The sequence below is a fragment of the Balaenoptera physalus genome (genome assembly GCF_965194825.1).
Source record: "Balaenoptera physalus genome assembly, chromosome: 14".
In the NCBI taxonomy this organism is placed as follows: domain Eukaryota; kingdom Metazoa; phylum Chordata; class Mammalia; order Artiodactyla; family Balaenopteridae; genus Balaenoptera; species Balaenoptera physalus.
In genome coordinates, this window is record NC_138893.1 from 22,767,390 (window position 1) to 22,795,354 (window position 27,965).

At 58.1% G+C, this 27,965-nt stretch overlaps 2 protein-coding genes across 8 annotated transcripts; one reads left to right on the forward strand and one right to left on the reverse strand.

Annotated features, from left to right (window-relative positions):
• Positions 1-5,433: 5,433 nt before the first annotated feature.
• Positions 5,434-9,127, reverse strand: ZNF511 (zinc finger protein 511). 5 transcript variants are annotated; one of them, XM_082424855.1, is made up of 7 exons: positions 8,844-9,121; positions 8,551-8,624; positions 8,034-8,250; positions 7,812-7,936; positions 7,087-7,167; positions 6,545-6,694; positions 5,434-5,768 (listed from the first exon to the last, which is right to left on the reverse strand). In XM_082424855.1, the coding sequence occupies exons 1-7, from the start codon at positions 8,994-8,996 to the stop codon at positions 5,690-5,692; spliced, it is 879 nt and encodes a 292-aa protein (XP_082280981.1). In that variant the 5' UTR covers positions 8,997-9,121; the 3' UTR covers positions 5,434-5,689. The 5 variants fall into 5 exon arrangements, with proteins under 5 accessions (XP_082280981.1, XP_082280982.1, XP_082280984.1 ...); XM_082424856.1 differs by having other exon boundaries at positions 8,034-8,235; positions 8,844-9,118; XM_082424857.1 differs by having other exon boundaries at positions 5,583-5,739; positions 8,844-9,127.
• Positions 9,037-27,778, forward strand: TUBGCP2 (tubulin gamma complex component 2). 3 transcript variants are annotated; one of them, XM_082424852.1, is made up of 18 exons: positions 9,037-9,179; positions 10,993-11,162; positions 12,070-12,198; positions 12,923-13,099; positions 13,961-14,120; positions 17,526-17,733; positions 17,898-18,115; positions 18,367-18,556; positions 19,136-19,281; positions 20,702-20,882; positions 21,276-21,456; positions 23,466-23,638; positions 23,788-23,916; positions 24,189-24,309; positions 24,821-24,964; positions 25,086-25,214; positions 25,917-26,080; positions 27,524-27,778. In XM_082424852.1, the coding sequence occupies exons 2-18, from the start codon at positions 11,013-11,015 to the stop codon at positions 27,657-27,659; spliced, it is 2,736 nt and encodes a 911-aa protein (XP_082280978.1). In that variant the 5' UTR covers positions 9,037-9,179; positions 10,993-11,012; the 3' UTR covers positions 27,660-27,778. The 3 variants fall into 3 exon arrangements, with proteins under 3 accessions (XP_082280978.1, XP_082280976.1, XP_082280977.1); XM_082424850.1 differs by lacking the exon at positions 9,037-9,179 and adding an exon at positions 9,756-10,433; XM_082424851.1 differs by lacking the exon at positions 9,037-9,179 and adding an exon at positions 9,760-10,433 and having other exon boundaries at positions 17,916-18,115.
• The last annotated feature ends 187 nt before the right edge of the window (positions 27,779-27,965 follow it).

The following is a 27,965-nucleotide window of genomic DNA, read 5'->3' on the forward strand; positions in this document are numbered from 1 at the left end:
CCCATTACATGCATGTGGTGTTCTTAATGGTGTCTCAAGTTTCACTGAGGCTCTCCTCATGTTTCTTCATTATTTTTCTCTATATTTTTTGGCTTACATAATCTCAATCAATCTGTCTTCATTATTCTTTCTTCTGCTAGTTCAGCTCTACTGTTGGGTCCCTCTAGTGAGTTTTTAGAATTTTTCAGTTTTTGTACTTTTCAACTCCAGAATTTCCATTTTCTTTTCTAAAAAAATAATTTCTATCTCTTTATCGATAGTCTCTATTAGATAAGACATTGTCATCAACCCTTCTTTTCATTCTTTAATCATAGTTTCCTTTAGTCCTGTGAACATGTTTATAACATGCTTATAATGGCTACTTTGAAGTCTTTTCTGATAGATTTGACATCCTGTAATGCTCACAGGCAGTTTCTGTTGCTTGCTTTTGCAGATATATGGGTTATACATTCCTGTTTCTTTGCATGCCTCCTAATTTTTTGTTGGAGATCGGACATTATAGACAGTATGTTGTAGCAACTCTGGGTACTGGTCCCCCTCCTCTGGGGCTTATTATTATTTGCTTGTTCATTGTTTTGGTGACTGGCTGGGTTATTTCCGTGAAGACTATCTGCCACCCCACGCCCACACCCACAGTGTTAAGCCTCTGATGTCCTGAGGGAGATGCACCTCTGGGTAGGTCCACAGTCACCTGGGACCACACCCAGCTGTTAAACTCCAGTAATTGCCAGCTGATTGCTCTACTGTTTTCAACAATCCCCTGGGCATAAATTCCTCTACAAAGTAATCCAATCAAGTTCTCTGACACAGTCTTTTCTGAGTCAGCGTTTCATGTTTGTTTCCACCCCACCCCGCTTTTCTTATCACTTGTTTCCCTCCTGTGAACCAGCCTCCAACTTAGCCTGTATCTTGACCCTCCTCCTGAGTGCCCACCACTACCTCACTGTTCTTGAGAACTTGGGCTTGAACTTCTCCACAGTCTGTTGCAAACAGAGTCAGTTCCTTTGGGAAGAAATTAGGAGTGATCTGTTTTTCCGACTTGCTCATCACACACCCCCATCCCCCCAATCTCTGAGCCGTGGCTCTGGAACTGGGGTGAGGACAAGGGCAAACTTCTGTGTGACGCCCCCTCCAGGAGCTCCACGAGAGGGGCACCAGCCTGGTGTCCTCTCAGCCGCCTCTCCTGGTGAGAACCACTGCCCCACAGCCAGGGAAGGTGAGCAGGGCCTCAGCACCCTCAGTGGTGCCAAGGTAGAGCCTCCACTCCAAGAGCTGGGCTGGGCAGGAGGGAGCCCCTGCTCTCAACCAGCCTCACCCGCACCTAGCCTCAGCAGCAGGCACTGGGCAGATAGAAACACCTAGGCCTGCTGCTCAGGGAAGGAAGCCCTTCCACGCGGAGCCAGGGGACAGGAAGTCTTGTGTTCTCAACTGCAGCCTCTGGCGCAGGGTCCCTGCGTCCCCGAGCTGAGAGGGGAGGAGGGAGTGGTCTTGGGTCAGATACCCCACTCTCCTTTCTTACCAAATTTTCATAGATTTTCTTGGATAGATGCTTCTCTATTTGCTGTTTGCCTGTAGGACCATTCCCAGAGGTTGTAGGTATTGTTGTCTTTTTTTGTTGTTATAGTTTTCACCAGTTTCATTGGGAGTGGCTTGTGGAGCGCCTCACGCTGCCTTCATGTAAGTTAACCCGCAGGTGGTCTTGGTTTGGTTTTCTCAGTTGGCTCATTTGAACCTGGGTCTCACTGAGGTCCACACACTGCCGCTGACTGGCGTGTGTCTCGGGGATTTGGTGTCTGGGTTTTGCTCCCTGCGTCCTGGGTGTGGTTCACGTGTTCTGTGTCTGGAAGCTTGACCAGGGCCCCGGTGCCTCTGTGCCCGCCTCACATCTCTCCGGCCAGCTGAGAAATGAGCAACTCCTCCTTGGGAGCATTCCTCCCGAGATGCCTGGGCCTGCCGACAGCATCTCCCGCCGGCCGCTCTGAGGCTCCCCGCCCTGCGGCTTCTCTGACCACACTGACCCTTCACACTGCAGACCTGGAAGCGTGAGGGAGCGAGTTCATGCCCGTGGGGACGCCAGTGGACGAATCCTCTGCTCTCGGGTCTCCAGTGGGACAGAGCCTCAATTGCCCACAGTGGGGACCAGTCCGATAATGCCCCCCTAGGGTGGGCTTTCCCTCTTTCCTTGTTTCACCCTCCCAGCCCCCCACTCCTGTCCCTCAGGATCATCTCTCAAAATAAACCACCTCCATGCAACCCCTTACCTCAGGCTCTGCCTTGATGTTTTGGCAAGACTATGTAATAGGTTGTGTGGTGAACGTCTATCAGGAAACAGCCAGTGTCTGGTTCACCCTTTTCGTAATGTCCGCAGATGCTGACATCAACACCTCGTTACCCAGAGGTGTAGTTCTTTCAGGAAAGGTAGGAGAAGTCCTTGACTTTCCCTTGATTTACCAGTTTTCAAAAGATGTCAATTCCTGATATCCTCCCAAAGGTAGTCAATGAGGTTTTGTTTTTAAAGAATGATCATGAACTCATGGATTTAAGTATATTTCATGTGTTTCATTCAATGGTAGCTACTGTTCTCAGTGCCACTCAAGCTGCCCTGTTCTCGGCCAGCAGGACCTTTGTATGGTGGCTCCTGACGCCCAGCTTGGCGCTCCTCAGTAACTTCCTTGATTCCAAACAACTAGTCCAGGCTTTCAGTGAAGTTATTGATTGAATAAATACGGTATATACATTATGGGTTTATAGCAACACTTCAAATTCAGGACTATGGGGTTTTTATTAACTTCAATGACCCTAAACCTGTATCTTCTTTTTCCCAAGCCAAAAAATTTCAGTTCTCAACACTACTCAGATCATTTGGTACTTGGGACATCTGAGCTGTTCTCAGTAATTGGCTATTAAAAATTTCACTGAATAGTGAAATACCTTTAGGGTAGATATTTTGAAGTTTTGCCAATGTGAGTTCAGGACATACCCCAGAAGTAGGACTGCTAGGTCAAAGGGTAAGTGCAGAAGTGATTTTGTTAGGCATTGGTAAACTCCACTTCGTAGGTGGCTGCAGCATTCAGCACCCCACTGACAACGTGTGAGAGTATGAGATGCGTGTCCCCCCACCCCCTGCAACAGGGTGTGCCATCAAACCTTTGGGTTCTGTCAACTGGATGTGTAAGAAAGGGTCTGTGTGTTTTTATTTCTCTTTCTCTTGCTATGAGTAAAATAAGGGGGTGTGTTTCTGTCACTCAGTTGCTCTGTTTTGGCTAAGGTTGTGGAAGGACAACACAGAAAAGGCATTTGCGGAAAAGTGAATTGGGAGTGAAAACTCATACCTAATGATTTTTTTTTTATTTATTATTTTATAAATTTATTTACTTATTTTTGGCTACGTTGGGTCTTCATTGCTGCGCGCAGGCTTTCTCTAGTTGCAGTGAGCGAGGGCTACTGTGTGTTGCGGTGTGCGGGCTTCTCATTGCGGTGGCTTCTCGTTGCGGAGCACGGGCTCTAGGCGCACGGGCTTCAGTAGTTGTGGCACGCGGGCTCAGTAGCTGTGACTCCCGGGCTCTAGAGCGCAGGCTCAGTAGTTGCGGCGCACAGGCTTAGTTGCACCGTGGCATGTGGGATCTTCCCAGGCCAGGGCTCGAACCCGTGTCCCCTGCATTGGCAGGCGGATTCTTAACCACTGCGCCACCAGGGAAGCCCTTTTTTTTTATTTTAAATTTTTTTTTTTTTATTTTTTTGGCTGTGTCGGGTCTTAGTTGCGGCATGCGGGATCTTCACTGAGGCATGCGGGATCTTCATTGAGGCACGCGGGATCTTCATTGAGGCACGCGGGATCTTCATTGAGGCATGCGGGATCTTCATTGAGGCATGCGGGATCTTCATTGCGGCATGCGGGATCTTCACTGAGGCATGCAGGATCTTTTCGTAGAGGTGCAGGCTCTTAGTTGTGATGCGCAGGCTTTTCTCTAGTTGTGGTGTGGGGTTTTTTTTTTTCCTCTCTAGTTAAGGCGCATGGGCTCCAGGGCGTGTGGGCTCCGTGGTCTGTGGTGCTCAAGCTCAGCAGTTGTGGCATGTGGGCTTAGTTGCCCCACAGCATGTGGGATCTTAGTTCCCCGACCAGGGATTGAACCCAAATCCCCTGCATTGGAAGGCGGATTCTTTACCACTGGACCACCAGGGAAGTCCCTCTTTTTTTTCTAATAATTTATTTTAAAGTTAAAGTGGTCCTAGATCATAGCTCCCCAGTCACGTGGCAGAAGCAAATACTAATTTTTTCAGGAAGAACCCAGACATGTCAGAGAAACTCCAGAGGTAAAGTTCCAAGAAATACAAACTCACAGCCAAAAATCACAGAATTCACCAGGAAACAAGGCACCATGAGTGAGTCAACAGAAAAAATGGACAGAAGAATCAGACCCACAGAGTCTTCAAACATTGATATTATCAACCAGAGAATGTACAATAAGTTTAACATGTTAAAAAAGAAAAGAATGAGTTGAAAATGTGATAAACAAAAGCTATAAAGTCCAGCAAATTAGAACAACAACATAGAACTTAAAGAATTGAAAATCGTAACTATGGAAATTAAACACTGAATGAGTTCAACAGCCCATATGATACAGCTGATCAGAAAATTAGTGAACTGAAAAGTGGATCTTAAGAAATTATCCAGAATGTAGCAAAGACAGATAAGGAATGGGAAATACGGAAGGGCTGTTAGAAGACAGAGGGAGGGTGTCTGACATACATTTAGTTGGGGTTTTAGAAGGAGAAGGAACAGAGATTCGAGTAAAGACAATATTTGAAGAGATAAAACCCAGATTCAAAACATTCAACAATGAGCAGGTAGGGCGATGAGTACCTTCTCCTGACATCTTAGTGGAACCACAACAGACAAAGAGAAGACAAGTAATCTTCCAAAGAACAACTTTAAACTGACAACCACCAGCCCTGACCCGTGTCTGCAGAGCTGTGCACAGGGCTTGGCGGGGCGGTCACAGGCCAGCACCCGCTGCCCCCACCAGACCGGAGCCCAGAGTGGGAGCAGGCCGGGCGAAATGGGCCGAGCAGGGCCTTGGGCAGGCACGGCAGCACTGGGCACCGCAGGGGGACAGCTGGCTGGTGGGTCCACACTCCCCAGGTCCAGCCCGGGGGCCCTGCTGCCATCAAATCGGAGGCAAGCCAGCTGCCCGCCTATGTCTGTGCTCCGCCCTCCCCGGCCCGGGTCCCTCCCGGCTCCCCAGCCCCACCCGAGGCTTCTGCTCACCTTGCCGAGCGCGGGTGCGAGGACCACGGGCATCTCCCTTGCAGCCCCGATGCGCTGCGTCAGCCAGTCACCCCCTCTGAGACGTGGCCGCTGAGAACAAAGTCCTCGCCAGTAATTGCTGCTGACCTCCCTCCCCCCAACACAGAACTCCAACCAGAGACCGCTAATGATAACCATTTACTCCACATGTTTCACAAGGACGTTGGGGGGCGGGGGCCTTTCCCCACACCCCAGTCACTGCACGAGGGGGCCCTTCCCGGAATCCGTGGCTCCCCCACGGCTTCCCACATAGCCACCGGCCTCGTTCAGTCGGTCACGGGCACGCGACATGGAGGGTGGCACGGGCCAGGGTCCTGGGGCCCCCGCGGGGCGAGAGGAAAAGCCCGGCAACACCGCCGCAGGGCCGCAGAGGAACCGCCGTTACTGGTGCTTATTTCTCTTCTTGGCGCTTTTAAATCCTCGTGAGGCACCTTGACCAAAACAGATGGTAGATGGTATCCTGAAATGAAAGACACCTTCACGCTAAACTGCTACGCTTTTGCTCACAAACAACCCAATTCATGCTGGCAGTCTCGTGGGCTTGCGGGGGTCTGATTCTTGTTCTGGACACTCCCTCTTCCCCCACGGACCGTGCAGGGTGTCCGCTCGCTCTCGCCCGGACTCTCCCCTCCCCGGCTGCAGCAGGCCAGCTGCTCCAAACCTGCTTCCGGTGGGAGACGCTCCCCGCCACTGACCACCTGCCGCCGACCACCCACCCAGGAGAATGTGTCCGGACTCCAGCTCAGGCTCCCTGTGACCCGCCCTCCAGGTTGCACCTGGGACTCACTCTCAGGCCAAATTCTGGGCAACTGCGCGAGGGCAGCTGAAGGACACGAGTTCATCTCCCTGTCGGTTTGAATTTATTGGCGATTTTTTCCATTTCTCCAACATTTACCCCCAAATTAGATTTGAAATCAACTTTATCACCGATGAAAGCACAGTTAATACTAGAAAGACAGACTCGTAGGTTGTAACTCGAGCAATTACACCCTGGGTCTCTCCATCCCAGCTTAGGCCACGGTCGAAGGGGGCAGTGCTTTGCAGTCCTGTGCTGCTGGGGCTCCAGGTCGTCCGAGGGCAGCAGGATGGTTGGCTTTCACCTCCTGCTGAAGCCAACGCTCCAACCCAGCGGCGGTTTCTCTCAGCGAGAACTGGACCGGCCCAGGGTCAAACCCGGAATTCTCCAGGAGAAGCACAGATTCAGAACCTGCTTCAGAAAGGTGCCCAGGTACTGACCTGTGGCTGTAGGCCCGCCTCTCTCCCGCGGGTTCTGGCGAGGGCTCCACGTGTTCAGAGCAGACTTCCATGGCGTCGCCTTCCGACGGTACCCGGTCATCCCCCAGGGCTTCTGCCAACACCTGCTCAGCGGCACCGGGCACGGCTGGGCTGGGGAAGACAGGTGGTGAGGGCACTCCCAGGTGTCAGTGCCTGCAGCCCCAGCTTCCCCCAGGACTGAATTCGCAAAGCTATCTTATGACTGTTTTATCAGAGAGTAATTTTCAGGCTACTAGAACGTGGAAAAGTGAATGTTCATGTGACGTAAGCCACATTCTATGAATTTAGGTATGATAATCACACTTCGTCTTTTAAAAATAGTATTTTTATGGTGTCACGTGGTAAATGACTACCAACGGTACCAAACGTCTCTCCGTCACAGTTACCGAGAAGTTTACTAAAAGCAACCGTACGATACTGAGCATCTCCTTAACGCCAGTGTCTCAATCCAGCATCGTAGGCTTCTTCTCCTTCAAATGATTCCTCGGAAAGGAAGGAGTTACCTTATACTCAAGGCCTTATAAAAATCTCCCATACTGAAGTCGGTTCTCCAGATTATTCTACTGTCAACAGCAAAGTCCTGTCTGGGGACAACAATTTAGTCTGAAACGACTTCAGTCAATGCAACTTTTAGATGGTGATGAAACTTCACCTGAAGAAATCACTTAATGAAAAGGCAAAGTAACGTAACACGCACTTACGGGCTACTCCCAGAGGTACTTCCCACAGTGCGTTCTGAACAGTACCATGTAACACGGGGCTGTGTCGTCAAGTTAGTAAACATATACTGACGGGACAAGGGAAAAACCAGACGGCCCCACGTGAGGTGAGGGGCTCACGGCCTGGGACAAATTCCCCAAGGCCCACATGAGGATGGAAGGGAGGTGATGAGCGGGGTTGAGGTGAAGCGTGAATGCAGAGGGACGCGGTGGTGTTCCTGCACGCCCGGCAGACCCCGAGATGGTACCCCAGCCACTCCCAGCACAGACCCGGGAAGGCAGGTTCTCCCCTTCCTGTCCTCCCTGCAGCCGGGGGAGCCACACACAGAACCACCCCATCTGCTTAACCCCTCTCGGTTAACGACTCCCGACTTGTCAGGGCTTCTGTAACCTGCAGAATGTAACGTTAGCGGCAGGGATGCTGAACGAGGGCATCTGCACCCTCAAAGTCTACGCGCGCAAAGGCTTTCTAGGCTCGGGAGATGGCTTCGCGGCGCACCGCCACGCACCCTCTGCTCCTCCTCGGTTTATCGAAGCGGAAGTCCGCAGGGTAGAGATGACGCATCACCAGGTGCTCCTTCCGGTCTCTGCTGGTTCTGAACTTCTCTGTGCAGCCCTCCACCAGGCACTGATACTGAAACGGAAACAGCATCACCCCGCCCTGACCCCAGGCTCTGGCACCACGAGCCCCCGTGATGACTGCCCTTGGGAGCGGGCGGGCCGTCACCCACCATGTCCTGCCGCTCGGCCAGAATCTGGAAGAGGGAGTCATGCCACTCGAGGATGTGGGTGTCCAGCAGGTGGCCGGAAGGGAAGGCCCGCTTGCAGAAGGAGCAGACGTTTCTGTGCAGAGCGTGGTAGTGGTGCTCGTAGTCCTCCAGGGCGTCGAACACCTGGCAGCAGCCGGCCACCTGACAGGTGAACTCGGGCACCCTGGCGGAGGGACGCCTGGTGGGGATGCCATTCCGCGGCGGACAGAACGTCAGGCTCCCTGTCACCACTCCCCTTTAAGTGGACTGATAAAGCTTCGGATTTTCTCTTGCAAGCCCAAATCCTACTTTCGTAACAATTACATTTTTACAGACAAGCTAGACGGTGCTGAGGCCAGACACGCAGGTGCTGAGGCCAGACACGCAGGCTTCGGTGGTGCTACAAGCAAAGGGGCGGTGCGGGCACCAGGGGCGGGGCGGGCAGAGGGAGGGACCAGGAGAGGGCAAGAAGCGCCCCTTGCTGGGCCACAGCACTCACCTGGGCCTCTCGGGCGCCCCGCCCACCTGCGTGAGCACATCCTGGAGGTAGAGGTGCCGCTGCACGTCCCCGTCCTGCAGGAGACAGCGTCGTGGGTTCAGACCCGGCTCCACCCCGGGCCCCGCCCCTAGGACCCCGGCCCCACCCAGAGCCTCAGCCCCACCCACCGGGAGTCTGCCCCCGCCCACCCAGGCCCCGCCCCGAGCACTTCCCCCGCCCCATCCAAGCCCTGCCCCCAGGGCGTCGGCTCCACCCCCACCCACAACCACTCTCTCCTTCCTCCGCTCACGCACCTCGAAGAAGTCGTGCTCCCGTGGGAAGCGCACCAGGCGCGGCGCGAAGCTGAAGGGCGTGGTCCCGGCCGCGGGGTCCCGCTCCACGGGTAGAGGCTCGGCCGACCCGGGTGCCCCCGCCAGGCGTGCGTGCAGCGCGGGTGGCAGCTGCATCTCCCTGAGCGCCAGCGGCGCCACGGCCTGTCGGCCACCGTCCGCGAGCCGGCCGGGGCGGGGCCGGACGTGACGTAGAGCGCCACTTCCGCCGCCGGCGGGGCTGCCCTGCGGGCTTGGCGGGCTCGGCGGGCTCGGCAGGCTCGGGGGGCTCGGCAGGCTCGGGCCGGGCGCGCTCCTGCGGTGAGTCCTGGGGCGGAGGGGCCTGAGCCTGGGGGCGGCTTCTATTCGGAGCTGGCCTCGCGCGTCCCACCGATGGTTCGGGTCCCTTTCCCGACCCCGAGCAGCGCAGGCTCCCGGCTGTAGAGGCTCCCTCCCTCCCTCCTCCCTCCCGTCCCGTTTGTTTCTGCTTTTCTGATAACAACAGTGCAGGCCCTTGGGTGCTGTATTTAATCTCCACAGCAGCTTCGTGGGCAGGATTTAGTACTCACCCCTTTCCAGAGGAAGCTCACAGAGGACAGGCTCCTTGTCCAGGGCCCTACAGCCTGGAAGCACCAAGTCAGGGTTCAGGCTGCCTGGGACCCCGCAGCCCAGGCCCCGTGCCCATGACTGTGATCACTGTGAGCCCTCCTGGTGTAGAATGTATGCATGCTGGCGAGTTCCACACCAGCTCACACTTACTGTTCTGCTTTTGTGTTTGGAGACACCCTGCCTCTGGCCGGTATTTGACGTTTATGTAGGTGACTGTGATATTTGTATGTGGGGAACTTGTTTTCCATCACTCAGGATTAGTCTCTGGATGTAGAGGTACAAATTAATATCCACGTTGTGGGCGTGTGTGCCGAGCCTTCCCCACCTGCTGTTAACTCATGGCTTGTCTTCACTGGAGCTGTTGACACAGCCGTTCTAACCTTTTTAGAGTCGCAGCCTTCGAGAATCTGTTGAAAGACCCTTTCCTCAGAAAAATCACAGACAGAAATGACTTTGCCTATAATTTCCAGCGGTCTTTGGTAGTTCGTGATCCCAAATTATGAACCCTGCGTAGGCACGTTGAAACGTTTATGTGAAGCATGTAAAGTTTGCTCATGTTTATTTGTTGAATCTATGACTAATTGCCCGTGTTTGTTTGTTTTACTCTTAATAATGATGGCTAATTGGACCAGTCATCAGTGGGAGAACAGAAGTTCCCCTGCAGGCCACTACTGTCCCTTTGGGGACATCTGCATAGAAGTCTCCTTGCAGGCTACCACTGTCTTCTTGGTGGGATCTCATTTATGGTTTTGACCAAAAATGAGATCCAGTGGGGAGACCCTAGGACATCTGATCGACAGGGCAGATTGACCTGAAGGGGAAGCCCACCCAGCTCAAGTACATAGGAGATGTGTAGCAGTCTTAGCAAAGCCCAGCCTGGGCGAGAAAAGGCAGTGTCCTGGTTACCAGGGTGCACAGAGAACACACAGCTGGAGGCAACTGGAGCTGCAGGTGTGGGCCTCACAGGTGAGGCCGCGAGGGGCGGTGGCTTAGGCCTGTGCAGAGCTCCCTGTATAGATCAGGGTCCCTGAAGGGCTGGGACCACTGTATCTGCACAGCTGGGACTAGAAAGTGCTGTCTGCCACCTGAGGGGAGCAGCTCCCTGCTGGCCCAGGGCCACACGTGGTTGGGGTCACCCAGGAGGAAGGGGGGCCCGGGCCTTAGGGCCACGTCCAGTCTGTGTGCACGTGCCAGCCCCCCCGAGCTGAGGAGTGAGCCTGGAACCTGGCTGGAGCTGATGGGGCTCAGCACTGATTCCCATGGGAGCTGCCTACTGAGACAGCGCCCAGGGAGAATGACAGACCCCAGCGGCGGGTGAGGAGGGCGAGGAGGAGTCTCCCCAGGAAGGGGCCCTGCGTGCTGGTCGGAGCAGGCTGTGGTGGTGTCTTCATGGGGAACCTTCGGGCCAGGATGGGCCCTGTGACAATTTGGCTTCTCAAAGACCTGACATTGGCCAATTCAATTGCTTTAAAACTTTTTAATCTATCGCCTCTTGTTTTATAAATGGCTCTCCTCTTACCTTTAGGAGAACACAGAGCCAAAGTCATGAGTGAATTTCGGATTCACCACGACGTCAATGAGCTGCTCAGCCTTCTGCGAGTGCACGGAGGGGACGGGGCCGAGGTCTACATCGACCTGCTGCAGAGGAACAGGACCCCGTACATCACAACCACCGTGTCAGCACACAGCGCCAAAGTGAGTGCCTGTCCCCGGGGCTGCACTGGGCGCAAAGGTCACCTCCCTGCCGAGCAGCCACAGCGGCGCCAGTACGCTGGCAGACAGCACTTGTCAGGTGCTTTTCATGGACCATGTTTTCTGCTCAAGTCTGCTTCCGTTGGCTCCTCCCCATCACCCGTTGCACAGATGAGTAAATGAAGGCTCGGGGAGAGTGTTGGACTGGCAGCCTGACCTGGGAACCCAGGCTCTTAGCCACGCCCTCCCTGCGCCCCATGAGGAGGGAGGCCCAGATGGTCCTGATTTCTGTTCACATCGTGACAGATTCTCCTCTGGGTGAAAGAGGAAGCTCCTGGCCTTAGCCACGTTGAAATCCCTTCAAAGTGGATTTTTTTAAATTCAAATAATGTAAAATTCAAAATTATAGGTTTTCAGTAAAAGACAATTTTGAAATCTATTTTTAAAACACATTATGAGGCTTCATTTATTTTAACAGCCTAATGATGGCACAAGGATAATTCAGAAAACTTACTGAGCAGAATAGAGAGTTTAGGACACGTAGTTATGTCTAATTTATTTTAAGGGGAGCATTTTAATCAGTGAGAAAAGATAGCCCCTGAACGTGTGTGTAATAATGAAGTCCAGACGGAAAAGAGTTAAGTGCATGGAATGAATGCATAAACGACTAGGAAAAACGTAAGTGGTTATTCTCTGACCTAAGGCTTAGGAAGCCTAACATGGGAGAAACCACATTAGAGAATATGGGTAAGTTTAACAAAGCATTTTGATGAGTTTTTTTCATTTTAGTTCAGAGACACATGACTCTTCCATCTACCTAATTTCACTCTGTTTTTTTGGGTTTAGTTTTTGCAAGGCTTTTTAAAGTTCCTAGTTATCGTCTCTAAATCATTCTGTCTGTGCTTTTGAGGTTAAAATAGCAGAATTTTCTCGTACTCCTGAAGACTTTCTGAAGAAATACGATGAACTGAAATCTAAGAACACGAGGAACCTTGACCCCCTGGTGTACCTGCTGTCGAAGCTCACGGAGGACAGGGAGGTGGGTGCCGGGCTCGGGGGTGGCTATGTGAGGAAGAGAGCCTCTCTGCGTCTGGGGGGATGGACGGACGGGTGTCCCGCCTGGCCCCCGAGATCTGTCCTCGCCTGGGCGGCCCCTTGTTAACCCCCCCGGCCTCACACCTGTAGCACTGAGGTACGCGCGCCCGAACGGAAGTAACGCGCAGTGGTGATCAACACGAGGAGCGTTAACAGTGACCTCTGGGGCTGAGGGCCTTTGTCCTTCGTTGTCCAGGCCGTGTTCTTGTCTGTTTTAAACTGAGCGTGTGTTACTTGCAATACTGAGGGAAGTGCGTGCAGCCTGAGGAGCCGTGGCCCAGGGCATCCAGGGCTGGTCGGCGCTTCCTCTCGCATCACGAGGCCCAGGGTCCGTTCAGCGGGGAAGCGTGTGGCCGGGCGCGTGGTGACCGCCTCGCCGGGACAGATAAAGGGACGTGGTCTCGAGCAGCAAGGGAGGCCGGTCTCGTGTGGAGAAAAGGCCGAGCCACTGGGAGCAGGGTTTGGGATCCCGACCTCCCGTGATCTGGGGGCATGGCACCTCGTGGCGGGCAGCGTCGGGAGAGCAGGCTGCAGCTCCAGGGCGAGCGGGGCCCCTGCTCTCGGCCTCCGCGTGGAGGCTGCAGCTGGGGGCAGTGGGGCGGGGCGGCGGGGCCCGGCGGAGGGCACGAGCGTGAGGCCCGCGTGACACCGGGGCCGTGTGCTTCCAGACCCTGCAGTATTTACAGCAGAATGCCAAGGAGAGAGCAGAGCTCGCGGCCGGCGCCGCAGCCAGCAGCACTGCCAGCTTCGGCGCCCCCGCCGCAGCCTCCAAGATCTCCATGCAGGAGCTGGAGGAGCTTAGGAAGCAGCTAGGCAGCGTGGCCACGGGCCCCACGTGGCAGCAGGTACCGTGTGGCAGAGGCGTCTGAGTGTGGATTCTGGCCCGGTGGGGGCCTGGCTCTGGGACAGGAGCTCCGGGCCCCGGGCGGGGGGTTCTGACTCACCTGGGGGTCAGCGCCTGCTGCCCGCCCATTCTGTAGGCTTGGCCAGTGCAAGTCCCGGCTCCCCTCATGGACGCTGGGCAATTGGTTTGAGGTGATACTTTATCTCCCTTACCTGCCGCTTTTCTTGCCTTTGACTATGTGTCCAGCCCTGGTCTCCTGCCGTCCTTCTGTCTTCCCACAGTCTTGCCTCTGGCTCTCGAGCCCCTCAGAGCTGCATCCTGAGGTCTGAGCTGCAGGCTAGTGTGGGTTGGGCACGTCCTGTGTCCCCACCTCATGTGGTCCTCCCGCCACTGCCCCTCTCCTCGATGGCCCCTCGCCCCCTGCCAGTGCTTCTGAAAGCTGGGCGCCCGTGGGGACCACGGCTCCCTGCCTGAGCCAGAGTGGCCATCCCCCTCTGTCCCTCAGCCCCGAGGGGCTCGGGTAGGGACGCCCCTTCTCCGGCCAACTCTCACTGGGCCTTCCTTTCACCTGGCAGCTCGGGTCTAGACCTCGTGCCACCGGGAAAAGCGGTGAGCTGTGCCCAGAGGTCCGGAGAGTGGGCCTGCTTTACCTGTGGGCCCTGTGCAGACCAGACCCTGATGAGGGGCTGGGCTCCGTCTGCCTTGTCCCCGGCCCCTTGCACTGCGATGGGCTCAGACATGTGTGTTTCAGTTCCACACGTGTGCTTAGTGATCTGCTTTTTCATACTGCGGATGTGTCAGTTTTAAGTGTTTGTACTGAAGCCGTATCTTTCTTTTTTGTTTTTAAAACCCCCCCCACCAGTCTCTAGAACTCACGAGAAAGATGCTTCGAGACAAGCAGAACAAAAAAAACTTGGGCCAGCGCCTCCCTGTCTTCCCAGCGTGGGTGTACGAGAGGCCCATGCTGCTCGGGGACTTCCTGACAGGCTCAGGCGCGAGCATGGATGTGGCTGTGCCCATCGGTAGGTGACGCGCTGCCTTCTGACCGCCAGGGCCTCGCCGCGGCAGGGAGGACTGAGCCCTGCGGAGACGGCGGGCCAGCGTTGTGCCATCACCCGGGCCCTCTGCTGCCCTTGGCCACGTGGCAAGGAGCAGTGCCCGCCGGACACCGTCCTTCATGTTCCCATCCCCGGTCAGCAGTGGGTGGTGATGTGCCAGTGTCTGGGCTGGCTCTTGCCTGGCTTTCAGGAGCGCCTGTGTCCCGGGGCTCGGGCAGCCCTGGGACAGCGGGATCACCGGGTCGGCCTTCCCAACAGTGAGTCATGCTGCTGCAGATTCTGCTGCACGGGTGACATGGCCTTGGCCGCACAGGCCTTTGTGTGTCGCATTCAGATGGACTATGGGGCATCTGGGGATGTGGGTTTGACTACCGTCTCGCTCTCTGGCTCCCGGGGCACACGGGAAGCAGGGGCAGCAGGGAACACTCGGTGCTCACAGAGAGGCGCTCACAGCGCCCTCCTGGGGAGGGGAGCGTGGCCACGCCCGCTCTGTGGCCATCAGAGGAGCCTGGGCCCCGGGGCCACGTCCAAGGGTGAGAAGCAGGGCAGGCGGGGGCCCCGGTGCTGCAGGCCTGGGGCCTGGCATTCCCAGGGGCTGGCTAGGCAGGCAGATGAGACGCCTCGGGCTCCGCTGCACGTGCGGCAGAACCTGGAGGACTTTGGCAGCAGAACTGCTGAGGGAGGCTCTTCCCCGCGGTCGTGGCGTCTCCGTGTTGCGTTTGCAGGCTTGGGCCAGTTAGAAGCCACGGAGGCTCCAGGCCCGCAGGAGGCGCCTTCGGGGGAGGCGCGACCAGGCGCTGGCTCTCCAGGGCAGGACGCGCTTACGCTGTTCGACATGCAGGGTTTCCCGTGCAGGTTTCCTGTGTGGCGGCGCGCACACCGGCCGCAGCGGGCGGGCCTCGCGTGGGGGTGGCTCCGAGTCTGCCTTGCGTGGCGCCGTTCCCGGGGAGGACTCTGTCCGGATGGGCAGCCTGGCCCGTGTCCCTTCTGCAGCCACACCTCGTGGGCTCCGGAGGCGGGATTGACGCCCATCCCGCAGTCCTCTTGTCACCCTACTGCCCTCTGTCACCCCCTGGCCCAGGGCCTCAGGCCCTGACGCAGCCTCCACGGCCCTCTGGCCCCGTCTGTGTTTAGGTGCCTGTGGTCAGTGTGGTCGTCCTCGGCCCTGCCTTGGCCTTCCCCTGGGAGAGCCTCCCCCGGGAGGGACCTGCCTCCGTAGGTGACATTCAGCGGCCCTGCGGGACACCCCCACCAGCCACGCGGTGTCACCCCACCAGCCGTCCCTAGTCATCTTGCCGTCTGAGTCCCTGTTGGGGCAGGTCCCCCCCAACCCACTTGCCCGCCTCCCACCCACAGCCAGGCTGACCCTCCTCGCGCCGGCCTGCAGCTCTGCGTGCTCACCGGGGCCAGCCCGTCCACGGCCAGACGGCGTGGTGACTCCCGCCCTCACGAGGCCTGCCCTGACCCGGGGCCTTGTCCCCAAGGTCACGGGTGCAGGTGTCTTGTAACTGCGTGTGCGCTCCCGCGCAGCAGCCTCTGATGGGCCCCCGAGCCTCGGGCGCAGGTCTTGCGGACGCCGTCGCTTTTCTGGACGTTTGGGCAGCACAGGCACCGTCCTGCGCCACACACCCCCGGCCCCCCGGGGGATCCCTCGCCCCACCTCGTCTCGCATCCTCGGCCCGTGCTCCTGGTTCTCGTCAAAGGTCCCCTTCCCGGGTGACCACATCAGTTTGAAGGAATCCAGCGTCCCCAGTGTGACCCCAGCTCTTTCCCTGGTGCCGCTCTCCTGAGCTCCGGGAGGGTCTGTGTGCTGAGCGTGTCCACAATGGGCTCCGACCTTCCCCGGCGTCTCCTCCTCGCCGTGTGGGGTTTGCGTCCCTCCCGCTGCGCCAGCCTGGCCCCAGCCCCACCTCCACCTGCCCTTTCAGCCTGAGGGCATTTGTCCACTCCCAACAGCTGGGGTCTCAGCACGGCCCACAGAACTTTCTGTCTCGTCCAGTGCATGCACCGGCCACACGCAGCTGGTGGGCATTGGATGGCTGGCGTGGCTGAGAATTGGATTTTTGGTTTTCTTTAACTTGACCTTGGTGGCCGGTGGCCCTACACGAGGGTACAGACCTGAGCCCTGTCCTGCCTGGCCCCCACTGCTCGTCTCCGTCGTCCCAGAGCCGGGTTTGCATGTCCGGCCTGTGCCCTGCACCCCGGTGAGTTGCGGAGACCCTGGCGGCTCATGCGGCCTCCCAGCCCAGCCCCTGCACTGTGTCCCTCAGAGCTAGGCCTCAGGCTGGCCGTGCCTCCCGAAGGTCCTGTACGTAGTCTCTCGGCCCGCCTCACAGTAACGCAGCCCGCGACAATCTGCTGTCCACGCTGGCGGGAGAGGGGTTGGGGCCCGGGTGGCGTCTGCCCCAAGTCCCAAGGTGCCCACCCGGGGCCTGCACCCTGAGAGCCTCAGCCGGACCGTGGCCAGGGAGACGCCAAGGCTGGCGGTAAGCAGTGCAGAGGTTAGCAGCCCTGCAGTCGGGGGTCAGGCAGCCGGACCTGCCTCCCTCAGGGGTCCTGAGGTCGGAGTCGGACCTGCCAGAGCCATAGAGGAAAACCACCTGAAGTTCAGGGGCGGCTCTGAGTCCTGAGTGACCCGTGCCTGGACAGGGGGCCACTGGCTCAGACCCGTCCTGCTTCCACTGGCAGGTGTGCGCCCGCGGACGTGCAAGGCCAGCAGGGCTTCTGTAAGCGTGGGCGTGTGGTGCGCCCCATCCCAAGCTGCCAGGCCCCGGTTCTGGGTGCCCTGGGGCTGACACGGGCGCCCACAGGGTGCCAGCGGTCTCTTGGACACCTCTCTCCCAGTTCTGCCTTTGGCCCAGCAGTGTCGGGAGGGTGCCGAGGGCCATCTGGGCTGAGAACCAAGAGGTGGGGAGCTGCTGGGGCTGCGAGGCGTTTGCGGGGCAGCCCTGGTCCGTGGCCTGTGGCTGTCCTGAGTCCATCGGGGTCAAAGGGAACCATCTCGCACTGTGAGAGAGAAATCATCAGCGTTTTAGAGTGTTCAGAGGAAACCTTTTTCTCCCTGAGTGACTCAGGCTTACCAGGTTGTAGTGAGTGTTACGAGCACGACACGTGTCAGAAGTGCTCTGTCGTTCCCGACTTTGTCCTTTTAAGTGCAAGCGGGTTATTTCTGTGTGGAGGGTTTTACTTGCTTTAAGGCTCCGATAGGCCGGTCCAGGCTGTGTAATCTCCGCCTTTGGCGCCCCGACGGGATCAGTTAAGCCGAGGGATCGCCTGGGCTTTCGTGTCCGCCAGCAATGGAGGGAGTCAGCCAGGGGCGGCGGAGGGGGGTCTGGGGGAGGCGAGACCAGCTGGCGTCTGCGCCCACAGGCACACTGCCCCTGGCCGCCCAGGAGGCGGCCGTCGTGGAGGACCTGCTGTACGTGCTGGTGGGCGTGGACGGCAGGTACGTCACCGCCCAGCCCCTCACGGGGAGGCAGAGCCGCACCTTCCTCGTGGACCCCAGCCTGGACCTGTCCATCCGGGAGCTGGTGAGCAGGGTCCTGCCGGCAGCCTCCAGCTACTCCACCGTGACCAGGTAGGCGCCCAGAGGGGCACACTCAGCCCCTTGCGGGGACAGTCGCCGCCTCACTCCTGGGCCTGGAAGAGGGAGGGAGGCGTTGCCCACGGTGCCCTCTGGGGTTGGGGAAGAGGCTCCGACCATCCCTTCTGAGGCGCAGCTCTCACCCGCCCGGTGCTCAGGGCTGCCTTTCCTCGCAGGTTTGTCGAGGAAAAGTCCTCCTTCGAGTACGGGCAGGTGAACCACGCCTTGGCGGCCGCCATGAGAACACTGGTGAAAGAGTACCTGATCCTGGTTACGCAGCTAGAGCAGCTGCAGAGGCAGGGCCTCCTGTCCCTGCAGAAGCTCTGGTTCCACATCCAGCCGGCCATGCGCACCGTGGACATCCTGGCTTCCCTGGGTGCGCGGGCCTGGCGGGAGGGGCACCCTGGGCCCAGGCACTCCTCCTCCGATTCTTACTTTTGTGAGGCGAAAGCCGCGCAGCTTTGTGTTTTATTAGTTTGCGGGAGGAAGACTCCGGGAGCTTCCAAAAACCACAGCTTTATAGTTGGAGTTTATCCCAAAAGGAAGGCCTGTCCCCTGAGGAGGGGCTCTAGCCCGTCGTGGCCCGGTGGCCCTCTCGGCACTGAGCGCCGTCCTCTCCCCTGGCAGCCACCTCAGTGGACAAAGGCGAGTGTGTCGGGGGGTCGACCCTGAGCCTCCTGCACGACCGGAGCTTCAGCTACACGGGCGACAGCCAGGCACAGGAGCTGTGTCTGTACCTCACCACGGCCGCCAGCGTGCCCTACTTCGAGATCCTGGAGAAGTGGATCTACAGGGGCATCATCGACGACCCGTACAGGTAGGGGCCGTGGAGGCAGCGGGGTGGGGTGGGGGCCTGCGGGCCCTTCTCAGCTGACGCCACGTTCGGCGCACAGCGTGAAGCGCGTCAGCTCGCGGAGAATTCTATGCTGACGTGTATCTGTTGTACACGTCGGAACATTAAAAAAAATGAAGCTGTTGTCTAGACGTAATTTACTAACGACCCAGATGACAAAATCTAGCATGAGGGCCTGGCGAGGAAGCCCTTCCACGGTAAGCGTAGGTGGCGTCAGGGTGTTTGGCTCTGCCGGTGACAGGAACGTGGGCCCCGATGGGAGCGTCGTCTTGTTGCCCACGTTCGAGATGGAAGAACACGCGAGGTTCCCGTAGGGGGGCGGGGGGAGTAGAGTGGAGTCAGCGTCCCGTCCAGCTCTGCAGACCTCAGTCCCCTCTGAGCCCGGGTAGTGAGCACTTCGCCCCAGAGGGGGTCGGCGGGTGCGTCTCCGCTCGCGGCTGAGAATTAAGGGCGGCGAGGCCATCCGTGGCCCCCGTGGCCTCCTGTTGTTGGGGGCGGCCTGTGCGGCGAGCTCTGCCCGTCACCGGCGCCCGTGCCTTTCAGCGAGTTCATGGTGGAGGAGCACGAGCTGCGCAAGGAGAAGATCCAGGAGGACTACAACGACAAGTACTGGGACCAGCGCTACACGGTGGTGCCGCGGCAGATCCCGTCCTTCCTGCAGAAGATGGCGGGCAAGGCGCTCAGCACAGGTGACTGAGGGGGCGGGGCGGGCGCCCGCAGGGCTGCACCCGGTGGACTCACTCCGTCCCGCCCCTGAGCTTGACTCACCGTCCTTTCGTGATTCTTAAAGCTCTGCGGCCACTTAAAGGAAGACTGTTTTCCGCTCCCAGCGCTTCTGACCGCAGGTGTGTGGGTTTCCACACAGCAGTCAGTTCTCCGCTCCCTGTGGACACCAGCTGGGTGACCCCCCCCCGTTTAACTCAGTTCTGGCACTATGTGCCAGGGTCAGTGCACGCCCCACAGGGTCAGGGCTCCATCCCTCGAGGCCGCCCCCACCGGGCGCCGGTCACAAGTGTCGGGTCCCCAGGCCCCTGCACTCCGTCCAGTGTGGCCATGAATCGGGTTCCCACGACCCCCTCCTCAGGTTCGATGTTTGCCATGACAGCTCCCAGACTCAGGAAAACACTTGACTTAACTAGACCGCTGGTCTGTTACAGAGGATGTTGTAAAGGATGCAGATGAACAGCCCGATGAGGAGGTCCATGGGGCAGGTGTGGAAGGGTCCCGAGCACAGGAGAGTCTGTCCCCGTGGAGCTGGGGTGTGTCGGGCACCACCCTCCTGGCAGGTGGACACGTTCACCAACCCAGAAGCTCTCCAAACCTCTACCCCCAGGGTTTTCATGCAGGTTCCGGGACAGGGCACGGCTGATGGGCTCGCGGGCCCTTGGTAATTAACTCAGCCTCCAGCCCCTCCCCTCCCCAGATATCGGGACGGGGCTGAGGGTTTCACTCTCCCATCACGTGGTTGGTTCCTCTGGCCGCCAGCCCCCATCCTGAAGCTCTGTAGGGATGGCCAGGAGTCACTTCTTGAGTGTAAACTCAGGTGTGGGTGAAAGGGGCTTGTGAACCACAAAATCCCAGGGGTTTTAGGAGCTCAGTGCCAGGAGCCAAGAACAAAGACCAGAGGTTTGTGTCTTATTTCTCAGTATCACAGGCTAGCACAGGAAAAGCAGTAAAGGACACGTGCCCCACTGGGCTGGCAGGGTTTTTAGTCATCTCCTTGTGGTCAGGAACGTGATGTAGAGACACATGTGGGATGAGTTACCTGGAGACACGCTCCAGCCAGGGCCTCACACTTTGATTCTGAGATCTGGGCTGAGGGAAGGGGCCGGGAGGTGGTGTAGGATCTGGTTCTCGTGAGGCTCTCTGAGGTTATTCCTGTGCCCTTGATGAGGCAAGTGCAGGTATAAAGTCACAGGAGGTTGCAGCCCTTTGTGGCGACAGCTGTGCTGTTCTGCTCTGGGCGAGGGGGTTCCGGGATGTGCTCAGCTGGTTGGCCCTCTTGCCAGCCTCTGGCCAGCACTGGGGCTGCGACGTCTGCGGCTCAGGCCTGTGAGTTATCACGTATACAGCAAGCGTGGTAATCTGACTTTTTCCATCCCTTTCCAGGAAAGTATCTGAATGTGGTCAGAGAGTGTGGCCATGACGTCACCTGCCCTGTGGCCAAAGAGGTCATCTACACACTGAAGGAGCGCGCGTACGTGGAGCAGATCGAGAAGGCCTTCAACTACGCCAGCAAGGTGCTGCTGGACTTCCTCATGGAGGAGAAGGAGCTCGTGGCCCGCCTGAGGTGCGCCCGCCCCCAGAGGCCGACAGGAGGCCGTGTTTGCCCGCGTCCCCTCGTCTGTGGTGGCACAGCTCCCTCCTTGCGGCCGCCAGCCCCCTCCTTGGCCCCCTGCCCTCCCAGGGACCTGTCTGCAGTCCCAAGTGCCTTGCTGGCAGCATGTCCTGCACAGTGCTGTGACCCCGCTGTTCATTTCAGCACATTTGGAGCCGACCCCTGGTCCCCCCGTAAATGTATTTCTTGGCGTGGGCACCCGTGGACTCGGGGCACCCGTGGGCGTGGGAACCTCCTCCCGGTCTCCGCCCTGCTCCCCCCATCACCCCAGCACCCCTCGTGGGGCGCACTCTGCGGGTCTGGGCTGTCCTCGTGTCCACGGCCTCTCGCCTCTCCTGCCCGCAGGTCCATCAAGCGCTACTTCCTGATGGACCAGGGCGACTTCTTCGTGCACTTCATGGACCTCACGGAGGAGGAGCTGAAGAAGCCGGTGGATGACATCACGCCCACCCGCCTGGAGGCGCTGCTGGAGCTGGCCCTGCGCATGAGCACTGCCAACACCGACCCCTTCAAAGATGACCTCAAGGTGAGCAGGCGCCCCCCAGCGACCTTGGAGAGAGAAACAGCAGAAGCCAGCCCTTGACGAGTGCTTTTCCTGCCTCGGTTGAAATGCTCACAGGGTTTTCCTTGGCTCTGTTAGGGACGTATCTCGGGGTCGTGGTGTGTGAGCCTCTCCATGGGCTGCTGTACCGGGGGGTTGGGGACTCTGCATCCGTGTCTGGCAGGGATGTTGGCTTTAGTCTTCTGTAGCATCTCTGGCCTCGTAGACTGATCTGGAAGGGTTCCCTCCTCCGGATTTCTGGAAGAGTTTCAAGAGGGTTGGTGTCAGCTCTTCCTGGAGTGTTTGGTAGAATTCACCAGTGAAGCTTTCTTTGTTGTGAAGGTTTGGTCGTTTCTTCCGTCTCCTCTCCGGTTACAGGTCTGTTCCAATTTTCTGTTTCTTCTTGAGTCAGTTTTGGTAGTTTGTGTGTGCTCAGGAATTTGTGTAGGAATTAGTTCTCATTATCCTGTTTATTTCTGTAAGGTTGACTGTAATGTCCCCACTTCCATTTCTGATTTTAGTAATATGAGTCTTCTCTCTTTTTTTAGTCAAACATAACTAAAAGCTTATCAATTTTGCTGATCTTTCAGAGAGCTAACTTGGTTTCATCAGTTTTCTCTGTTGTTTCTCTGTTCTGTGTTTTGTTTATTTCTTCTCTAATCTTTATTATCTTCTTCTTTGTGCTGACTTCGGGTTTAGTTTGCTGTTTTTCTAGTTTCTTAAGTTGTAAAGTTAGGTTGTTGACTTGAGATTGTTCTTTTTTAACGCGGGCATTTGCTGCTGAGTTTCTCTCTGAGCTCTGCTTTTACTGCATCCCATCAGTTTTGGTTATAGTGTTTTCATTTCCCTTCATCTCAAGATGTTTTTGAATTTCTCTTGTGATTCTTCCTTGACCCATTTGTTTTTAAGAGCATATTTAATTTTCGCTATTTGTGAATTTTCTCATTTTATCCTACTACTGATTTCTGACTTCATCCTGTTGTAATCAGAGGGCATGTTACGATGTCAGTTTTGTTAACCTTATTAATAAGTCTTGCTTTGTGGCCTCACATATGGTCTGTCCTGGGGAGCGTTCTGTGTGCACTGGCTGTCTGGGGCCGTGTCCCGTGGGGGTCAGTCAGCTCTCTGTGCTCACGTCCTGTCTCTGACCTGCCCGGTTGTCTCTGTTGTTGACAGCAGGGTGTCAGGCCTCCCACTGTCACCGTAGACCCTTCTCAGTTCTGTCAGCTCGCACTTCATATGTTTTGGGGTCTCTTGTGAGGTGCAGGAGTGTTCTTATAGGATAAGATCCTGGAAGTCAGATTCTTGGGTCAAAGCACACGGCCAGTGCTCCACTGGGCTGACATCACTGATGCTCAGTCCCCGGGCCCCGGGCTGCCCGCTGAGTCGGGCCACGGCCCTGGTGGGAGGGAGCACAGCCATTCAGGGTCCACTTCTGCAGCAGGTGACGTGAGTTCTCATCTGCGGATTCCTGCTTATTTCTTCATCCTTCCTTGTTTGTCTTTCACTGTGGTTCTGTCATTCATTCTCTATCCTCTCAGTTTCTCATCAGTTTACAGGGATTGTCCCACGCCTCTGGCGCGTAGGTGGCACCTTGTAAGGGTGTGAGTGAGGCAGTGTGTGGACCGCATTCCCTGCCCAGAACCGCTGTGCTGTCCTCACCACGTGCTCCCTCCGCCTGGCCTGTGCAGGTGGTGGAGAAGGGCTAAGTCTCGCGGGATGCAGGGTCTCCCACTCGCCCTTGTTTCTCCTTGATACCGTCAGGGATGTTTTTAAAGTAATTTCTCTGTACTCTTCTTTTTCTGTTTCGACTGAAAGCAGTTTTGTTTTTTAATTAAGGTTTATCAGTAGATGTTTGGTGCTTTAAGCCAGCCTCCCAGACTTAGAATCCATGTCTGGAGGAGATTCCTCGGCCCTGGACTCACTTTTCCATCTCGTGATGCAGGGGCGGGGTGGGGTTGGGACCTGATGCTTTTTTGTTTCTCTTTCCCCAGATCGACCTGATGCCTCACGACCTCATCACCCAGCTTCTGCGTGTCCTCGCCATCGAGACCAAGCAGGAGAAGGCGATGGTCCACGCTGACCCCACCGAGCTCACGCTGAGCGGCCTGGAGGCCTTCTCCTTTGACTACGTGGTGAAGTGGCCCCTGTCTCTGATCATTAACAGGTAAGCATGAGGCTCTCGCGCCTGCTTAGGCCCCTGGGGGTTACAGGCTGCTCAGGTCACGCTCCACCCCGTGAGCCTCGCGTTTGACGTCTGGTGCCAGCAACAAGCCCCAGGCGTCCGTCGGAATCCGCCTTGTTCCTTCTTCGCAGGAAAGCCTTGACCCGCTATCAGATGCTCTTCAGACACATGTTCTACTGCAAGCACGTGGAACGGCAGCTCTGCAACGTTTGGATCAGCAACAAGACTGCCAAGCAGTACTCCCTGCACTCGGCCAAGTGGTACGTCCTCCGGGGCTCCCGTGGAGCACGGCGGTTCCTCTCCACACCCCGGAAACGGAGACCCAGGAGCTGGCATGTGCAGCCTCTGTGCCTCTGATGTTCCATGCTGCCGTTAGACTGTGGGATGGCGGGGCATGTCTGGGCCAGAGCCCTTCGTGGACCCCCGGCTCCTCCAGGGCTGGGAGCGCCTGCAGGCCCAGGGGTGCTCAGCACGTCGCGAGTGCTGGGGGCCCGCGGGCGCCCTGTGTATCTGACGCCTTCGCCTGGCGCAGGTTCGCAGGCGCTTTCACCCTGCGGCAGCGGATGCTCAACTTCGTCCAGAACATCCAGTACTACATGATGTTCGAGGTGCTGGAGCCGACCTGGCACGTCCTGGAGAAGAGCCTGAGATCTGTGAGTTTAGCCCAGCTGGTCACGCCGCCTGGTCAGAGGTCAGGGAGGCGGAGGTGGGGCACAGACCCTACAGCTCCCCCGATGGCCCCCCCGATGCCGCCAGAGCCACGTTAGCAGTGGAGGGCAGGGCACGCAGCACCGCGTGGCCCAGGCTCAGGCTGCCGGAAGAGCGTGCAGCTCCCTCGGGGCCTCGGCGCTGGGTCAGCGCCCCATCCAGGCCCATCCCAGGGCCCCTGGGGGCCGTCAGCCAAAAAGTTCATGTCACCAAATTCCAGGAGCGGAAAGTGCAAGGGGGCAGTGTTTCCTCCTTGTTTTCTGTCTTTCAAAACGAAAACCTTGGACTTTTTAGGGCACATTCAGTGTGTTCTTTTAGCGATATTCTGAAGTTTTCCCCCAAAAGACCACAGGATTGTTTAAAACATGGAAACGACACAGAGCATACAAAGCAGCCCAGGCAGGGCCTCGGCGCGGCCGTCTCAGCAGAGCGGCTCTGACAGTGTCTCCCGCCCAGGCCTCCAACATCGATGACGTGCTGGGCCACCACACCAGCTTCCTGGACAGCTGCCTGAAGGACTGCATGCTGACCAACCCCGAGCTGCTGCGCGTCTTCTCCAGGCTCATGTCCGTGTGCGTCATGTTCACCAACTGCATGCAGGTTCGCCGCCGGGGCTCTGCGTGGCGGGGGGCCCGTCCTGCAGGCCGCCCAGCCACGTGGGGGCCGCGTTTCCTCGAGTGGGCCGGTCGTGGCTGATGAGCGTTTCCTCCCGACCCCCAAGAGATTCACGCAGAGCATGAAACTGGATAGCGAGCTGGGCCACCTGACCCTGGAGCACGGCACGATGCGGGGGCCGCCCACGGAGGCCGAGCGGGCCGAGGAGCGTGCCCGCAAGGAGCTTGCCCGCAAGGTGGGTGGTGGCCGAGCGGGCGTCCCCGAGACCCTCCTTTCTCCCGCTGGGATTTGACACAGCGTTAGGGTCACAGCGCTTAGAAAGCACACCTGCTACAGCCTGCCATTCCTGTCTTCCCTTTGATTGATAAAAAGACTCTTAAGTTTATGTTCCAAATACAAGCCACGGAGAATCTCCCTTCCCGACTTCCCACAGCGAGGCTGCGTCGTTCAGGGGGCGTGTGGTAAGGCTGAGCCGTGCGGACGCCCCGCAGGGGCCTGCGGCTCAGCGGGCGTGGGGCTGGGGCCCTGCGGTCGCTGTGACTGAAGTCTGTCCGTGACTAGAAGGGCCAGGCGTCTCGGCGGGTGCAGGTGTGTGTCCTGTAGGGTGGGGTGCGGCGGGGCAGGGTGAGCCCAGGCAGGCGCTCCCGGGTTCCCCGCTTGCTGAGCGGCGCTCAAGAGAAAACAGTGTGAGCTGGAAAATCTGAGCCACACACGGAAACTCTGAGGTTTGCGTCCTTCCTGGTTCCGTGTGGTGGGGCCGCAGGGCCGGCTACCTGGAGCGTCTCTAGGTCCTGCCGTCTCAGGGGTTTTCACAGTGCCTAACGTTTTATCTTTGATCACGTGAAGAATTCCCGAGACACGTTTTTCTATTTAAAAAAAGAAGAAGGGGGGCTGAGCTGCTGGCGGGCGGCCGAGTCACTACAGCCGTGTCTTGCAGTGCCTGGCCGAGCACGTGGACGCCCCGCAGCTGGCCTCCAGCTTCGAGGCCACCATCAGTAAGTTCGATAAGAACTTCTCAGCCCACCTGCTCGACCTCCTGGCCCGGCTGAGCATCTACAGCACCAGCGACTGCGAGCACGGCATGGCCAGCGTCATCTCCAGGTGGGCACCCCGCCCCCCGCCGGCTCCCTGCCCCGCCGCGGCCTCCCGCCGTCCCATGCGCCCTCCCGCCACTCGGAGCAGGTGTGACCGAGGCCGCGGCTGCTCAGCCGAGGCGCCGCCCTTGGCCTCCTCGTGCTGCTGCTGGTCACCTGCTGGAGGAATGGCATCTGGGCTTTCACACGTGTGAGGGTGTGCGTGTGTGTGTTCGCACGTGCGTCGTGCGTGCTCACGTGCGTGCTCACGTGCGTGCACGTGTTGACCAGCACACGTCAGGCCGCCCCATCAGCCCCCTCCCCGTTTGTCTGTGTTCCGAGGGCCAGGCCTGGGTCAGCTGCACTGGCCGCTGTGCCCCAAGCCAGGACCCAGGACGCTGGAAGGGCCCTTTGGCCCCCAGCCGCGGGCCGTCGCACTGTCTCCAGGTGAGCAGTGAGGAGGCGCTGCCTTCCCACTGGCGGCAGGTCAGAAGACCTCGGGGAACGCACGGAAGGTCAGGGCAGCGCTCGCCTGGCCTGCCGTGTTGGCATGTGGGGCCGGCCGCGCCTCGAGGGCCACGTTGGTGCCCCCCTGGGGTCCACCTCCCGAGACGCCGGGAGCGGCGAGCGTGCAGGTCTGACGCAAGCAGGAGTCCGCGGAGTCTGGGGGGCCATGGGGAGGACTGTGCAGAAACGGTGAGGACGGACGTGCGGGGCCCGAGGGCTGGTCGGTGGGGTCTGTGGACCTGGGGCTGGCGGTTGCCGGCTCCTCAGTGGGGACGTGGCGGGCCTGCTCACTTTGGGGGCGGGTTCAGGTGAGGAGGGGGCTGTCCTTGCCCTGGGAAGCCTCCTGTTGGGTAGCCTCAGGCTCGGCCAAACGTTGGGCTGGCCTGTTCTGCCCACAGGTGTTCCAATGTCCCGGGCTCCGGGGTTCGGAGAGCCCCAACATCCAGGGGCTGGAGACATTTGTCTCACTTCACCTGTGTCTTTTTTGTGTGTGGCTGTGCTGGGTCCTCGTTGCTGTGTGCAGGCTTTCTCTAGTTGCGGCGAGCGGGGGCTACTCTTCGTTGCGGTGCGCGGGTTTCTCATTGCGGTGGCTTCTCTTGTTGCAGAGCGCAGGCTTCAGTAGTTGTGGCTCGCGGGCTCTAGAGCGCAGGCTCAGTAGTTGTGGCGCACGGGCTTAGTTGCTCCGCGGCATGTGGGATCTTCCCAGGCCAGGGCTCGAACCCGTGTCCCCTGCATTGGCAGGCAGATTCTTAACCACTGCGCCACCAGGGAAGCCCTCATCTGTGTCTTTAAGTTTTATTCTCAGTATTGCTGGGGCAGGTGGAGCCTGGGGCCCGTGTGTGTGTCCACGTGCACGTGTGCTGGCGACTTGAGTGCCTCCCATGCCCTTCACCGTGGGGTGGTAAGGGGGTCGCCGGTGTGGCCATGGAGGCGTCTGCAGGGACCCTGCCCACTTCCCCTGCAGGCTCGACTTCAACGGCTTCTACACAGAGCGGCTGGAGCGCCTGTCTGCAGAGAGGAGCCAGAAGGCGGCCCCCCCAGTGCCCAGCCCGCGGGGGCCCCCAACTCCAGCGCCCAGGGTCGCCGTCACTGCGCAGTGAGGCCAGCGCTCCTGCCACAGCTGAAGCTTCAGGTGGATGAGTTCAGAGGTTTCTCACCAGATGTTTCCAGAACGCTTGTGCTGTGTGTCCTGTTTAAACATAAAGTTGAATTGTCTGCACTCAGCTCCTCTCGTTTCTCGGGGCTCGCGCACTCAGACCAGAGAGGGTCTGCTTGTCTGCGCGCTTTCCTGAAGCGAGCAGAGTCACTTTAAAGAGTTTTTTGGTTTCAAGTCAGACAAAGTGAGAACACATGGCCTTTAAACAACATCAGGACAGTCACCAAGGTGCCAGGCGGGGGCGAGGTCT

Coding starts and splice junctions, on each gene's coding strand:
- ZNF511 (XM_082424855.1), bottom strand. CDS start 8,996: ATGCAGCTGCCACCCGCGCTGCACGCACGCCTGGCGGGGGCACCCGGG. Junction 8,625..8,843: donor GGGAGCACGACTTCTTCGAG/GTGCGTGAGCGG, acceptor TGTCTCCTGCAG/GACGGGGACGTGCAGCGGCA. Junction 7,168..7,811: donor AAACCGAGGAGGAGCAGAGG/GTGCGTGGCGGT, acceptor TGTTGTCCCCAG/ACAGGACTTTGCTGTTGACA.
- TUBGCP2 (XM_082424850.1), top strand. CDS start 10,316: ATGTGTAGCAGTCTTAGCAAAGCCCAGCCTGGGCGAGAAAAGGCAGTG. Junction 17,734..17,897: donor AGCTACTCCACCGTGACCAG/GTAGGCGCCCAG, acceptor CCCGGTGCTCAG/GGCTGCCTTTCCTCGCAGGT. Junction 19,282..20,701: donor GGGCAAGGCGCTCAGCACAG/GTGACTGAGGGG, acceptor ATCCCTTTCCAG/GAAAGTATCTGAATGTGGTC.